This window comes from Calidris pugnax, unplaced genomic scaffold (genome assembly GCF_001431845.1).
Source record: "Calidris pugnax isolate Ruff unplaced genomic scaffold, ASM143184v1 scaffold23, whole genome shotgun sequence".
Classification (NCBI taxonomy): domain Eukaryota; kingdom Metazoa; phylum Chordata; class Aves; order Charadriiformes; family Scolopacidae; genus Calidris; species Calidris pugnax.
This window is the reverse complement of record NW_015090772.1, coordinates 887,346-903,821: the sequence shown is the minus strand read 5'-3', so window position 1 is coordinate 903,821 and position 16,476 is coordinate 887,346. Positions and strand designations below refer to the sequence as shown.

General features: G+C 41.0%; 1 protein-coding gene across 1 annotated transcript in view; it reads right to left on the bottom strand.

The window, feature by feature from the left end:
* Positions 1-8,152, bottom strand: part of FBXL2 (F-box and leucine-rich repeat protein 2) — a 78,223-nt gene extending 70,071 nt beyond the window's left edge. Inside the window, exon 1 of the mRNA XM_014941564.1 lies at positions 7,982-8,152. Within this exon, the coding sequence (XP_014797050.1) occupies positions 7,982-8,152 (171 nt within the window). The remainder of the gene's footprint in view (positions 1-7,981) is intronic.
* Between the last annotated feature and the right edge of the window lie 8,324 nt (positions 8,153-16,476).

Here is a 16,476-nt window from a genome sequence, read left to right as displayed (position 1 = left end):
GAGGCGGGAAGGGGAGCCGGCCTCGGGCAGGGCGGCTTGGCGGGCTCCGAGCCTGTCAAGCGCGGTGAGGGAGGGCTGGCGTCCTGGTCCGGCCCCTCCCGCGGCTCTCACAGGATCATAGAATGGTTTGGGTTGGAAAGGGACCTTAAAGATCATCGAGTTCCAACCCCCTGCCCTGGGCAGGGACACCTCCCACCACACCAGGTTGCTCCAAGCCCCATCCAGCCTGGCCTTGAACCCCTCCAGGGATGGGGCAGCCACAGCTTCTCTGGGCAACCTGTTCCAGTGCCTCACCACCCTCAGGTGATTATTTTTTTTTCCTGATATCTAATTTAAATCTTCCCTTTTCCAGTTGGAAGCCATTGCCCCTCATCCTGTCCCTTCATGCCCTTCTGCAAAGCCCCTCTCCAGCTTGTAGGCCCCCTTCAGGTACTGGAAGGCCACCATGAAGTCTCCCCAGAGCCTTCTCTTCTCCAGGCTGAACAACCCCAGCTCTCTCAGCCTGTCGGCAATGGGGCAGGTGCTCTGGCCCTTGGATCACCTTCATGGCCCTCCTCATGCACTGGCCCCTCCATTGCAGGCCTCACCAGCTGGCCCTTGGGATTTACAGCGGCCTGTCTGGTCAAAGGCAAGGATAGATAACAGGGTCTGCTGGGCAGTGGCTCCTGTGGCGCCTATGAGGGTAGATCACAGAGGGTGTGGACACCTTAAATCGCCACAGGAAAGTCCACAAAGGCTTGTATGTCAGAGAGCCAAGCGCATTAAAGTGAGGTGTGCTTGTCAGTAAGAGCATGGCTTGCTGCTACGAATGCTCTGCCTAAAAGCATTGTCAAAGCCAAATACAATATTGTTAATAGGGCACTGCTATTAACATCTGTTAATTACATCTGTTACAGGTTACATCTGTTCAGCTGCCACAATACCACATGCAAAACCGAGAGATGGGAAAAATGGAGGAGAAAAAATTTCCCAGCAGGTATTGTTTTCTGTTGATTCAGTCCTTCAGACTTCTAAGAAATCTAAGTGGCTGTTGTAGAATAACAGGAGTTTGCTATTTGGAACGGGCTGCACTCATTCCTTTAAGGAATGAAACATTCTGGTTTGATTAACAGTAAAAAATAGTTTCTTACGAAAGTGTCCTTTCTCAGAACCCGCACGGAAATAGTTGGTACATGCACATACCATTTGTTGGCACATCTCTGAAGCTACTGTCTTATACTCTCCAGATTTTGGACAATGACCCAGTTCATACAGTTAATCTGGTTTGTATAGTAGGGAAAAAAGCCTCAGAAATGTGAAATATGTATAAGCAACTTAGACTTTTCAGCTGAATTGCAGAAGGCACAGACTAGCAGTTTCTAAATTCTATTTGTTCACATTAAAAAAAAAAAAAAAAGATGATTATCACATGATATATATATATGTATAGTTCAATGCAAATCTCTGGACTCTATTATAAAGATAGTGACAGATTTTCCAATCAGTACAGTAAAAAGAAAGAACTTTAAGGAGCTAGAATCAGTTAGAGTTGCAGCAACCTGAAGAAAAAGGGAAAAAAAAACAATTAATTTTGCAAAAAGAAGGGACATTGCAAAATAATAACTGTGTTTGATGGAGTTTGGGATAATTAGCCCAGTCAGGATCTGTTTGTGCAAGGGAGGCAAGACAGGAGGCAAATGTGCAAGCAGAGTCTCTGTGGCCCAACATCAGCTCTCATTTGATTGAAAAATGTGGGAAGGAGTGGAAACAAAAATAATCCAAAAATTCCCAGCTATCTCTAATTTTAGCATTCTTTTAAAATCATTAGGTTTTTAGATAAAGCCTCTGCACTGGTCATTTTAGAATGGCTGATTAAGTAAGTTATTACTGATGTCTTTCTATATTTTGTAAGCTGCAGAGCTGCGTTCTACAGCTTGACCTTTTAACTTGACATTCTGAAGATCCTCCTAATTGTTCTAGATCTTCCTTGAACGCTGACCCAATTCCCTTCTTACTTACGTTTTTACCAAGCTTAAAAGAAATGAAAAATAGTTTCAATACTTGTCAGAGAAAATGAACAAGTGCCACCTATGAATGGGTGGGTTAGTAGCATGATTCTGGAGGTCTTTGCTCTTCCTAAATAGCAGCTTCAGGGCCTCTGGGCTCTTTAGTCCTACAGCCCACAAGACACTTTTGGATTCCAGGAAGCCATTGCAGAGGCTGAGTAGTCCAGTTTTGTGAAAGGAGTTTTGTTTTTGGATTCCACCCTTTCATGCTTTGCCCAACTTCACTCCATAACCAGTGAAGATTTCCCCATGTGTGTTGTTACCCGACAGTGCCAGGCTGCAGTCACTGAATGTTTTCAGTGCAGGAGGACACTTGCCATGCAGTAACTTCCTCTACAGTGGTCCTTTCACTCTTGGACTCCCTTGAGTCCAGAAGTGGGTCAGTATTCTTAGCAGTGGGCACATGCTTATAAGTCTACCTGTAAATCTTTCCAGGAATTTGCCTCACTGGCTGAAGAAATTTGGTTTGAAACAAGCTAATTGTTAGACCTTTCCTTCCCATTTTCCCCCATCTCCCTTTATTTAAGTCAAATGAAACTACGTCCTGGAGAACGGGCACAATAAATTTAGGATGTTACAGTTCCCAGCTGTTTATCACAGCTCTTGCTTCCACAGCCTAGCAGAGGTTTGTGAAGCTTACTTGGTGGTGCTTCAAGCTAACTTGCACCGAGGGCCGATGAAGATCATGTTACTTTGGATCATGTTACTTTGACTACAAGTGTGTAGGAAAATGGTTGCAGGTGGTTAACTTTTTAAACTACTACGCTGGATCTGAAGGAGCTCATCTTTCCTTAAACTAAATGGTTGTGACAAGAAGGTCCGCATCTGTTAATTGCCATTATGAGTAAAATGTGGTCAAGGGAATATATCTTGTTTCTAGGATGCTTTTTGGGTATGCTCTACATGCTCACATTAGAGCATAAATAGGTGATGTTTTAACGTCTGACATGGTTTTTCATGTACTGCCCTGTAAGAATTGATAGATCAAGACTTCCCAAACTGTGTTTCTTCCCTGAGCATGGCACCAGCACCGGATTTATACTTCTGTGGTGCCGTTGCCTTGTCAAAAGTTGCTGTTATACCGCTAGCAGTGCATGTACCGTACGTTGGGAATATATCCCCCCTATCCAGATAATTTGCGGGGGTCCCAGCCAGGAATCTGGCAAAGTGACACGGGGCTTTCTCAGCCACCTCCTTTCTGGATCGTGAGAAGCATCCAGAAGCACATAACTTGCTGGGCAGACAGGGTGGCCATTCAGAGGGACCTTGGCAAACTGCAGAAATGGGCTGATGGGAATCTCAAGACACTGGGATGCAGTAACCCCCCCTCAACAGCACAGGCTGGGGACTGGCTGGCTAGAAAGCAGCTCTGTAGAAAAGGACCTGGGGGTCCTGTTTGGTTTTAGAGGGAGGTTGTAGAGAAGACAAAGCCAGACTGTCCTTAAAGCTGTCTTGTGAAAGACTTAAAGGCAACGGTCACAACTTGCCACAAGGGAAGTTCAATTATGTCCAAGTTATATCTGAGGGAAGCTCCTTATATCCAAGTCCTTGGATATAAGGAGAAGAATCCTGGCAATGAAAGTGGCTGAGCAGAACAGTGCCCAGAGATACAGTGAAGTCTCCACTGCTGGAGGTTTTCAAAATGTGGCTGGACAAGGCCATTAGCAACCCACTCTAACTTGAAGCTAGCCCTGCTTTGAACAGAACGTTGGTCTAGGTGACATTTGGAAGTCACTTCCAACTTGTATTATTCTATGAATTATCAGGTGTAAAATTGCTTGGCAAAAAATATATACACAGGGAACTTCAAATGAAGCCACAGGAAGGGCAGGAGAAGAAATAGCCTCCTTTAGGTGCAGAAAGCAGGAAATATATGCAAATCTGGAGAAGCCTGAGCAGACGGGTCTACATGGACCATCATGTCTGTGCAATCAGTCCAATGTTTCTTAAAAGTCATCAACTTCTGTGCGTGCGCGGGTTTATGGGTATGTCCCAGGTCGTTTTAACACGTGGCAGCCTAGTTGTAGTCCCTGCACAGCGTCTGACCGTGCTGCTGCACATCAGGATATCCCAGACAAAGAAGGAAGTCTTCTGAATGTCAACCAGACAGGATTTTCAGTCAGAGAAAGATGATGTGGGGCAGCTTTGTGCTTAAGACATTCCCATAACACCCATTCTTCTTCATTTTGAGAGGGGTCCTTCCTTTGTGCTCCATCATTAGATGTGGTGTTGGGGGATATGGTGTAGGGGAGAACTTTAGGGTGATTGGCTGGACTCGATGATCCCAAGGGTCTCTTCCAGCCTAGATAATTCTGTGATTCTGTGATTCTGTGACTTCAGAAAAAATTAAGGTCTTTACACTCAATTCTGTATTAGCGAATCTTTGCAGCACTGGATTACTTTATACAAACAAAGAACAAAGATTCAGCCAGATAGGTGTCTTTGAACTTCACAATCACTCAAATAGTAATGAGTTGGTAATGTTTGACAATTATTATCTGCAACTGAGCGTTTGATAAGCAATGGCACCAGTCCTATAAGTGCACACATGGTTGGTTATCCTCACCTACCCAAGTAGTTCAGTCAGCGTGAAACCAGAGAGCTGCAGGAGAAATTCCTCTTTTTCCACCTCCTGAATTTTCTCTGTATGTACTTCTTCTAACATGGTACATTTAAAGTGCACTCCAGAGCACACTTTTCATTTGGCGTGCAGAAGGATCTCTGCTCAAGTGTTTTAAATTTAATTTCTAGTTTAAATAAGAAGTGTTGAAATTTCTATCACATCAGAAGATATTTGTTTGGGAAAACTGGTTTGATAAAAGTCTGTGTAAAGTTGACTTATGTCCCCGAGAAAGACGTAGTACATATGTTTAACTGCTGCTACATATATCTATCAACAGTACACATATATAGACTAACTTTCCATGCGGTACAGACTTGTGGTAGCAGTTTGACCATGTATGGCTTCCCAAGCAGCCTAGTATATTTGGCTTAGAGCTACATTCACAAAGCTGAAGACAAAATTAGAGGAATAAAACCCTCACTGTAGTAAGATTTGTGCGGTTGCAAATAAAAATAAAACTTCGATGCACAAGTAGAGTGGTATTTTATTGTGTGTCCTACTCTTCCATCTATGTCAAAATAAATGTCAATACAACTTAACTGCTTTAACACTTCTTTGAATTAGTTCCCATTTGTTACGTTCATATGAAACATATTAGGGTGACAGAAGCAGTGATGGAATAGGATACCCTTTACAAAGTGCAGTAAAATCCTTTGCTTATACACTGTGCTGCTGTGCTTTTTGTTTGTTTTTTTTTTCTTTTTAATTTACAGGCATTTGTAAGCCACTCAATAACAGATACAAATATGAACTCTTAAAGACACTTTGCAAAGATTTTTGCTTGAGCTTTGTGTTTTGGGGGAATGTGTGTGTATTATTTGCATAAAAGTGCCAGTCAAAAATCTTTGGATTATTGCTCTCAAATTATTGGTAAGGTTTAGTAGACCTAATTTGAGTTTAGATAAAATGTGTGGTAGCATCCAACAATGCCACAGTTTGAAAATTATATTTGAGAAAACCGTCTTATATTGCGCATGTTATGGAATTTTCTGATAATGTCAGTTGCAACTGTGATATAAAAACCTTTTAATGTAGTTGGTCAGGTAAACTAAAAATCATTGCATCTGTGTGGCCTTATCAGGTAGAAACCTGAATGGAGTTTTGTTGGTTAATGGCAAAAGAGAAGATAAATACTAGAATTTTAAACGGAAAATGAAAATCATTGTGGTTGAGTGCCTTGGCTTTCTCTAAACTTGGAATACGTGCTGTTGCTTTAACAGAACAGATATTTCATGCCTCTGCCATTTCCATTATCATATATTTCTTATTTCTTAAATGTAAAAAATGTGCTTGATTCTTTGAAAAAGAAAACATTGTGAAATACTGGATTTTGGGTTAGACTTAAACGCAGAGAGGTCCTTCTCCTCTGGCTCACCAGCACAAGGTTGGAGCGCAGTAGGGAACTTAGGTGAAGAGGTAGCATAGATACCTACTTTGTACAGTCTTCTGCCTGGTTTAGAGTCATTGCTCCTTTCAGTGAGCAGTTCCTTCCCAAATTGCCTCTTTGAACTGGACACCTGAGGCTTTTGTTTTGTTTTGTTTTGTTTGTATTCAGTTGCTTCAATACACGCTTTTGGATGTAGCTGAGTCTTAGGCATCTAAATTAGCCGCTTAAATTAGAAGAAGAGATTCCCTTTGTAATGAACTGTGAGAAGTTAAGAATCCACTTGCTCTCAGTTGACTGCATAGGGAACCTGAAATTAGACGTCTCAAGATGTAAATGTCATTATATTAACAAAATGAAGCCTAAATATTAATATTATTGGGATGTTCTTTAGCGTTTAGTGTAATGGGGCCCTGAGTGGGACCACTAGGTACCACAGCTACAGAAACAGTGAGTGAGAGTTAAAAAAAAAGAGTAGGGCAAGATCTTGTTGAAAATTTTACTTTTTGTGGACTCTTCAGAAGGGTACATTTCCACAGAAGACCTCTGGGTACTTCTGTCACTGGCGCAGTTCATTCTCAAATCACCTAATGAAGCATTGTGTTCCCAAATGCCATAGGACAGTTTTTCTTTCTATTCTAAAACCATGTAAACTGAAGCATGGAGACTGTATGGCCCGTGTTCAAGTAGATAACAGCTGATCAGAAGCATGAGAAATAGAAAGCAGGAGTTACAGAACATGGTAGACACTTGTTGTGTGAAACACAGGTTGCCTGAATCAGCTCTTGAAATCAAACAAACATTTGCAACCTAAGCTCCAATCCTCCAGACTCCCATTACTAGGCAGAATACTTGTGACTTTGGTTTCACGAGGACTATTAATGGTATCGAGCACTGCTTTGAACAGCAAGTGTTTGCAGATGGATCCCTAAGTTGCCTTCTATGGAATAAAAATGAGAACAAGAATTTTGAGGGGAGGTTGAAACAACTGCTAAACCTATTACTAATGGCTGATTGGAAATACTGTAACATATCCAAAAAAGTGTGCAATAACATAGAAAAACATGCAAAAACAAGGCCAAGTCTATATTTCTAAAGAATTTCCATAATCTCTGCATTTTAAAGTAGGAAATATATTTCAAATATTGAATACATGACATCTAAAAATAACTTCCAGTTTGGTTTACATCAAATAGCGATAAAATCCTAAGGGCAACCCTTTGACTATCTGTTGTAATAAGCACATTAGTGAAGGGCATAGTAAATTATGAAGGGTGGATCATATTAATTTCCAATTGGTCATGTTATTAAGATAGTATATGGTTCCATACAGAATATATTTTTGTGTCCTTTCATTAACAGAAAAATTAAGACACACAAAAAAAATATCCATAACTTTGCTTTGACAGCTTCTTTCCTTGACAGTCACAGAACTAAATTAATTTCCACTGTAATTCTACTGACATCAATGAAATTAGTTCAAGAATTCATACTGTGAATTTCACTTATAATTTTTTCTCTTAATTATACTTTATACGGAAAATAGAAACAGCCAAGTGATCTCAAGGGATTTCTGGAAATTATCAGTGAATTGCACTCATAGAGGTTATCCACTGCAATACATACTTCTTTGGTACATGTATAATGATGCTGTTCTAATTTTCTGGAGAACAAGCTCTTTGCAGGAGTAAAGGTTTTCTAGAATGACAACAAATATGCATATCAAATACACCAAATAGAACAAATCTTTCAAAGATACAGAACGGGACAATTAATTAGCTTTAATTAGCCCAGGGGCAAGGTCCCAATTTCATTAAGTCCATCGGAAAGATGACAGTGCCATTGGTGGGTCAAGATTTGGTGTGGTTTAAGATTTCCTTGGAGGCCCACAAACATTTTGTAGTTAGTGCTCACACGGTATGAAAGTACCTTGTGCATGGAGGGGTGCTGAGCTCTGGAATAGCTGGTGTTGGTCCCATCAACCATTGAAGTGACATCCCATGACGGGGTAAAGGCAGACAGAAGTCCTCCATGTCGTTCCATGAAGAGCCTGAACGTCACCTGCCACGGGGGTGAAACATCTTGATAGGTGGCATCCATGGACAGTGTGGATGACAGGTGTCAGGTCTCACAAATATCCTCAATTTCCAACCATTCTCACGGCTAGTCAATTCAAGTGTGTCATCTCCTTTCTTATGTCAATTAATGTATTATTTGAGGTCACTTAACCTCCTCTGTTGGTCATCTGTAGGAATATTACCAAGTCTGTGTATTTTTGTATCCGTTTTGTGTTTTCTGCAGCAGAGGGACTGGCCTTAGAGGTTTTTTCTTCCTATCCTTCACAGTCTGGCTAACACTGAAGGCAGAAAATGAGCAGGCTTAGGATCTCTGGAAGCACAGGGAGGAAAGTCAGAATTTGGAGGAGAGTGAGCATGGATGGAAAACAAATGTTATAGAGAGGAATGGTGACAGCTGGGTGAAGCAATAGCAAGTTTGAAGCAGAAAGAGTTAGCGTTGTTTAAAGTGTGGGGTTGGCGCTAAGCTGTTACTACCAATGACGTATATACTGTGACTTTCTGTAGTCTACTTTTCATTCTCTCCTGAGAAAAACTACCAGTGATGGCAAGCAAGCTAATCTCATGGGAGGAAGGTAGAGAAAGATTTCTACACACCAATTAAATTACTTGGCTTGGAAATGCTCCTTTTGTAACACCCTGCAGCATTTTATCTCTTCCTGATGCTTTCTCTGTGTTTTCACATGGTTGCACTGGAGTTATCCGTGGTTATCCTCCTGCTGTATTCCTGGCATTCACTGACTACTGTAGCAGTTACAGGGTTGAGGTGTGGATTTAGCAGATAGGATGCCTGAAGAAAAAATGGAAACACCAGAAGTCTCTACATTTCTCAAGAGTCAGCTGCCTAGAGCTTATCAGCTGGGAAGAGAGCCATGATTTTAGACCAGCCTTAAAGTCTTTCAGACTGCAGCACAGTATTCATCAGTGTGTGCAGAGTGTAAAAGACAGGGTAAAACCAACATGTAAGAGGTAACCAAAGTAGCCTTTTCTAGCAGCTGTTTTTCTGAACAGCACACTTAATGATTTACAATTACAGAATCACAGAATAATGCAGCTTGGAGGGGATCTCAGGCGGTCATCCTGTCTGACTCACCACTCAGAGTAGGATTGGCTCTGAGATTGGAACAGGTGTCTCAGGGCTTCAGCCAGTTTGTTCTTGAAATCTTCCATGGATGGAGGTGGCCTGGTCTGCCTGGGCAACCTGTCCACTGGCCGATTATCCTAATAGAGAAAAAGGTTTTCCAGACATCCAGTTAAAACCTCTCTTCTTTCATCTCATTTCTGTTGCCCGTTGTCCTCCCATCATGCACCCCTGCATGAAGAGCCTGGCTTCATCTTCTTGACAGCCTCCCAACAGGCACTGGCAGGTTTCTATTAGGTCTACCCAAAGTCTTGCCTCCTTCAGGCTGAACAAAGTGTGGTCCCTCAGCCTGTCCCCACAGGACAAGCACTCCAGCCCTCCCTAACCGTCTTGATGGCCCTTCAATGAATTCACTCCAGTATATGTGGTACTGGGGACCCAAAACTGCATACAGTATTCCAGATGTGGTCTAATGTGGTCTTCCACCTAATGTGGTCCCTCTGAGTAGAAAGAGATAATAACTTCTCTGGATCTACGGGCTGTGTTCCTGTTAATACAGCCCAGGATGCAGCTGGTCTTATTCACTGCTGGCTGATGCTTATCTTGCTTGCTTGAGTCTTTTCCACAGCGCTGTGCCCCAGCCAAGGGGACGTGACTTTGCTCTGGCTTTACCTCTTCCACTCACTCTTGCCTCTTCTGTTGACACAGTCCCAGAGTCTGAAGGTTCCAGCTGTACTGCAGATAGATGGAACAAAGAGGGTTTCTTCTCAGAAAGGGTGAGATAGGCTAGGGCTGCAGATATTGCAAGATGAGCTGCATCCTTTGTGTAATGGATGCAGTACAAGTAGGTGCCTGGTATGTGTTAGGTCCATAAAGAAGGTGTCTGTGAGAGGCAGGCTCCCTTTTCAGCGAGGCAGGGGTGAGGCAGTGACTATCCTAACAGTTTCCCTCAGCAATCACTTTGCTCCCATCTTTTGCTCTTCCTCAGCTGAGGAGAAGCCTGAGAATCTTAATTTCACACCCTCATTGCACCTTGTGGAATCTGAAATCACTGATGAATGATCATTTCCAATTGCTACATTATCCATTCTTACTTGGGAAGAATTACTTGGTTTTCTTTGCTTGTCTTTTTGCCTTTTCCAGATGAAAATGATACTTGACAGCCAAAATGACCACGCCATGCTACAGAAATGAACTAGAAAATGATACTGAGAAGCAAGAGGTTTGTGTGAGCATATTTGTAGAGGATTAGGCTTCGGGTGGGTGGAATGTGCCTGTTGCAAAGGTTCTGTGGTAAAATTTACTGGAGCATAACATTGGAGATTTGAAAGACATGGATAAGCCAAACCAACATAAGTGTTTGCACTGTTTAGAATGGCATTTACAACACAGGGTGGTAAACCAACCTCATTTCAAAACAAACCAATTCTCCAGGCACCGTGTAGATTAGCAGGAAATTGAAGCCTACACTCAGAAAAAGGCCAGAAGAGAAACTATTACAGTTTGTGGGACAACACAGCACTGCACTAAGGTCATGACAGGAGGTGACGAAGGAAGAAAAGCTGGAAGAAAGTCAACGTAGTTACAGATCAGAGGGTCATGACAGGAGGTGACGAAGGAAGAAAAACTGGAAGAAAGTCAACGTAGTTACAGATTAAAGAACAGTGTAATTGCCTTTAGAGCCCATGTTAAAATTTGTCACCTACAAAAAAATCTATTTTTTCAGTAATATTACATTGAAAAGAGCAAGTTACTGTGGTGACACATTTCCTGACAAAAATAAGGTGTTTTCTGGCAATTTTATAGTAAGCAAAGAATAAGTGAGCTCTGGACTGGCACTTAAACTAGTCAGATGTCAGGATGTGTCACAATTCAGCTCAAAACAAGTGTGGCCAGAATCAGGTGTAGCTGTAATATTTTTCATTGAATTTCACCAATTTAGGCTGACATTATTTGGAATAATCCATTGGCATCATGGTAGCTGTTTAACTGTCAGTTCTGGAGTCGTTCAGTATGCCACAGCTTTATACCACACATTCATATTCTCAGAGACACTATTAAATTTAGCAGTTTTTAATTTCCCTGTAGCTTGAAATAAAACAGATAGGCCAAACTTCTGCTACAAATTATACATGAAATTACCTAAGCCTGTCATTTAAATACCTTTTCAAACAGCCACAAATCCAATAGTTGTCTCCAATCTGTACCCAATTTGGGAGCACATGTACTTGCCTGTAAGACTGTACGTGTAGCATCTGTGCATGGACAGAATCTCAGAATGAATCACAGAACACTATGGGGTTGGAAGGAACCTCTGGAGATCATCTAAGTCAAAGCCCCTGCCAAAGCAGGTCCACCCAGAGCAGGTTGCACAGGAACGTGTCCAGGTGGGTTTGAATGTCTCCAGAGAAGGAGACTCCACCACCTCTCTGGGCAGCCTCTTCCAGGGCTCTGCCACCCTCACAGGAAAGAAGTTCCTCCTCATGTTTAGATGGAACTTCTTATGTTCCAGTTTGTGCCCATTTCCTCTTGTCCTGTCCCTGGGCACCACTGAAAAAAGACTGGCCCCATCTTCTTGACACCCACCCTTTAAGTATTTGTAGGCATTGATCAGTTGCCCCCTCAGTCTTCTCTTCTCCAGACTAAAAAGACCCAATAAGAGAGATATTCTAGGTCCCTCATCATCTTTGTAGCCCTTCACTGGACATTGCCCTTTTGGACATTTAGGCCAAAAGTTTTAAACAGGAGAACTTTCAAAAGAAGGTAGTGAGACCTATAAACTTTGGAAACAAGGTTAGCGGGTAACTGAATAAGTACTGACTTGTGAGTCTACCTTCTGTCTCCTCCTGCATGTTTTTAGAAAAGGGCTTATTGCTGGTGTTTCAATAGCCATGAATTGTAGTTAATTCCAAGATGCAACAGACCATCCATGCACACAGAGTTTATTTTGCAATGATAAATTAAGTGAACAGCTAGTTCTCACTGATAATTACATGGCACTGTGAGCCTAGGAAGATAAAATGTTGAGTTCCCAACACCACTATTTTATTTCAGGACCAATGTTTTCTTTCTCTCCTTTGCTCTTTCTAATCTCCCAAATTGTTTTTTAATGGCACAGTTTACGTGCATGTACTCTTTTCATTCAGAACAATGCCAGATTGCCATGCAGGCTCTGTATTGTGTTAGTGGAGCTTCACAATAAAAACGATTTTCTGTATGAGCCCTCTAGAAAGAAAAGGACCCTGAGTACATGGCAGAAAGTACATCAAGAAGATAAGACCATGTATATTCAGACATTATATAAATTGTTAGATGGAGAGTGAAGCTTAATGTAGAACCTTCAATAATATCTGTATTCATTTTCCTTTTAATAGTTCAAGTATTGTAACAGCGTATTAAGGTTTCATGATTTGTAGGAAAATCAGTAGATATTCCAGGCTTCTCTAAGTTATGGAAGAGAATGAAGTGGGAAACATAAAATGTACTATAAAAAATTGAAAAATGTATTTCTGAATCTAATCTCACCATGTAAATCAAGTTTTCATTTCCATTTTGCTGCTTTTATTTTTTAATAAGTAGATGTCTACAACTCTCCTCCTTTTTCTGTAATGGGGGAAAAATGCACAGATTTTTTGATGAGTTTTTTTGCAAGCGTAACTATTATTGAATTCTTTTCGGTTTGCATTCAGCATCCAAAACATTGTAGAGGCTTGTACATTGTAGTATCATAAAAGCATATGGTATTACAAATAGGTAAGGCTTGCATTTGAAATAAGTGTTACCTATACTTTCTCATAACTAGTTATGAGCCTTGCCTTTCATAAGTCCTTCAGGATATAAACCAGCTGAACTTTGCAGCTATTTATTGTCTCTGCTGGAGTTTAAATAAAAATTCTGCATAATAGTTTCTCAATTTGAGGGAATTTCAGTTCTAACTTTGACCCTAACATTTCAACAAGGTCTAAACCAGGTTGATTATCTACCTTCATAATTACAGTATGAAAAATACAGCTCTGTATCCTTGTAATGATGTGAAACTCTTCCTTCTTTGCTTGAATCTTAAACAACAGAGCTCTGCTTTGGTATTTCCAAAACTGTGTGGGCCTTAAAGTATAGTGCCTCTGACACTTCCATTTCAGCATACGACAAAAAAATTATGCACACTATATCTCAGTTTCCTCTTTGAAAGGATTTCTGAGCTCTGGGTCTGTCTGTGCATCACATCTAATATTTCTTGTGTCTCCCCTGTGCCATTGTGTGCTCATGGTTATTGGTCATTGCGTGAGTAACACATTTCCACATGCTCATTGAGACACATCGTAGATTTAAATGATTAAATAGATTAAAACAACAGCCCTATCATGCTGGAATGAGTTTTCCCAGCAAAGCCCATTGCTGGCAAAGCTCTGAACTCCTTATCCATAGCAGCAGGCCTACTGACACAGTTACTAGGTCAGGAATGCAGCATTGTCTCCTCCTCCCCCATGAGCAGAAGTGCTCAGCAGTATAAATTTAAATTCCCTGTCGCTAGGGTGACAAAAGTGGACCTACTGTACCATTCTCTGCCTGGTGGTTTTGATTATTTGCTCAAAACTCTGGTGACCTTTGCAAAGGTGAGAAGGTGGTCTACCATGACACAATGGTAGCCATCACCGCCATCCTGCTTAGTGGTTTGCCTGGAAATTGCTTGCAGTTTAGGAAAGCTTTCCTTTTAATTTAGTGCATATGTGAAATAAATTATAGTATGGAATGGTGCTGTCAAATATTTATTTAGTATCTCAGTACTTGAACTCGCTTGCCAATCAGATAAAATTAGTTTTGAATTCTTTTATACTGACATCATTTTCCTAACTTACAAATTCACTGTCAGACACAGAAGTAACGAATGTTTGCATTGGCCTGTTGTGAATAGCAGTGATGTTTAGGAATTTTAATGTACAGTTTAGTGTTTTCATAATGTCACTGTGAATCAGTGCTTAATTTTAGCTAGAGACAACTTTGTCCTTAAACCACTTACTTGGTGTATTTTCCTATTTTCTAATTCAGCTTGAGTGTTAACGTTGGCTCCTTTTTAGATTATTTGCATAGAGTTTCAAAGGCATAGGATTTCCCAAGACATTACTAAGCAGCAACGGTGGCTGCAAAGCCAAGTGTATATTGCTGGGTCAACAAGACTGCCTTTTAACAATCAAATAGAAAACATAATTGAGAATAATGACTAGTGTTTTGAGAATTGTTTTACTATATGTGTTACTTTGCCAACATCTTTCCACATAATCCTGATGATTATCTCTCATAAAAATAGTGTATTAACTTGTGAAGTTTATGAAAATAAGGCGTGCTCTAAAATGTGTTGAAGTCAGTGCAACTAGTTTAAAAATAGCTTTTCTCTGATATTTGCTTCATTACAATAAGTTGTTGTGTTACACTTTAAGCACTTTTAGCTGAAATTTTGTACAGAATTAAGTTAGCCATGTAGTATACAGAAGTAGCATCTTAATTTGGATTCATTTTGTATTGCTAGAGGTTGGTCAAAAAAATAACACAGTCAAAAAGGAATCGTTATGGGTTTGCTGAATTTGCTTGCTGAAATGTAGTAAATCTTGAAAACATAGGAGCTCTAATAACATTGCATTCCTGTCATGTATTTAGCTTCTTTCTTTGTGTTTTGCATGTCTGAGAATTTTATTGCTGTCAATTTTCAGTCAGAGAATAGAACATATTTGAATAAGCTTTGCATGGCCAATTTAAAAAAAAAAAAAAAAAAAAAGGAAAAACATGCATGAAATGATGGGAAACAATTCATTTCTCAGTCTCCAGTTTTTCGGGCGTCTGGTTGGGTTTTGTTCCTTAAAGCCTTGCCTGTGTGGCTGTGTTACTGCTGCCCACAGCACTGGTGAGGGATCACCAAAGCAGCCAGGTTCTTGGGAGGGAGGGCTGGTGGGAACGTTGCTGAAGTCATCAGTGGCAAAGAGGGAAGGTGAAAATGTCTCTGCCCCTTGTCTGCCAGGAGAGAAAGAGAATCTCTCTCTGTGCATGCTCACTGCCAAGGGTAAGACTTGAAGAGTTAATTGGGCAGCTAGGAATAAAATGGTTGCTTACTTAAGCGTTGTCATTTTTTAGGAAGAGGCATCCTGATAAATCTGTAATTCTAGTGCTTATTTTACTCTTTGTTGATTAAAAGCCTCTAACTGTGCTTTTGTAAGGACTGCTTCTGTTTAACTGAGCCATACCAGCTTGTTACTAGAAGTTATAATGGAAACAGCAATTAGGTATAATGCGGCAATAGAGTCCGGCTTCTGTGGAGCCATTTACCTCAGTGATCATATAGAACAGCCTGTTACGGGATTATCCAAGAACAGAGTGAGCTCAGGCTGAAGAAATCCCAAAGAGTACTTTTGTACTCAGAATTTCGCAGTCGTAACCAAGTACGCAGCTTTTTTTCACATCGTGTTATGCATAACCAGACCATAGAAAGTATCGCTTCCACCCTGCACGGTGAGGAAGGCCAAGAAAAAAAGGCTGAGGAATCGAGGATCTGAAACTGTGTTGTGTGGATCGACTGCAAAGCTCTTTCTTGTGGTTCATTGAAAAAAACATTTTAGAACTATAACATGGTAGATTAAGCTACCGGTACCGGAAGGGAACAGGGTCTGCGAGCAGATATTTTCCTTACAATGTGGTCTGCTGACTGAAAATCTGGAGCACTATCAGAGTTCAACTAATTGAGCCAGACAGCTTGTTAGACTGTCTTATAAAAGCTGGATGTCTGGCTAGATAGCTTTTGGCACTTTGAAGAACAGAGAGGCAGATTTATGAACTGGACAAATGAGCATTACAGTCAGGAATTTTTCTAACAGTTTGGCTGTATCTCTGAGACCCTTTGACTTTCAGAAAGATGCTGCTTCAAAAGACGGTTTCTGCCAGCTCCTAAATGCACCATTCAGCCTCGGATATTACTGCTCATTTTAAGCATCTTATCTTCCTGTGCAGTTCACGAAAGAGCCAGGATAAGTTTAAAGTCTGTTTTATCTCCATTTACCAAGTAGCACAACGGCAAGCACGTTCAGGAAAGAGACAGGTGTGCCTGCGTGTCGGTGAGGAACAGGGTGATGTTAACATGCAGAAAGAGCGCGATGTCCTTCTGGAAAGGTGAACCTGGATCTCCATTCTCCTGAGACTTTAGAAACTTTCAGCTTCGTCACAAAACACGTATACTCATAGGGGGCACACATCTCTGTGATACACCCGTAAAACTCTTGCATTAG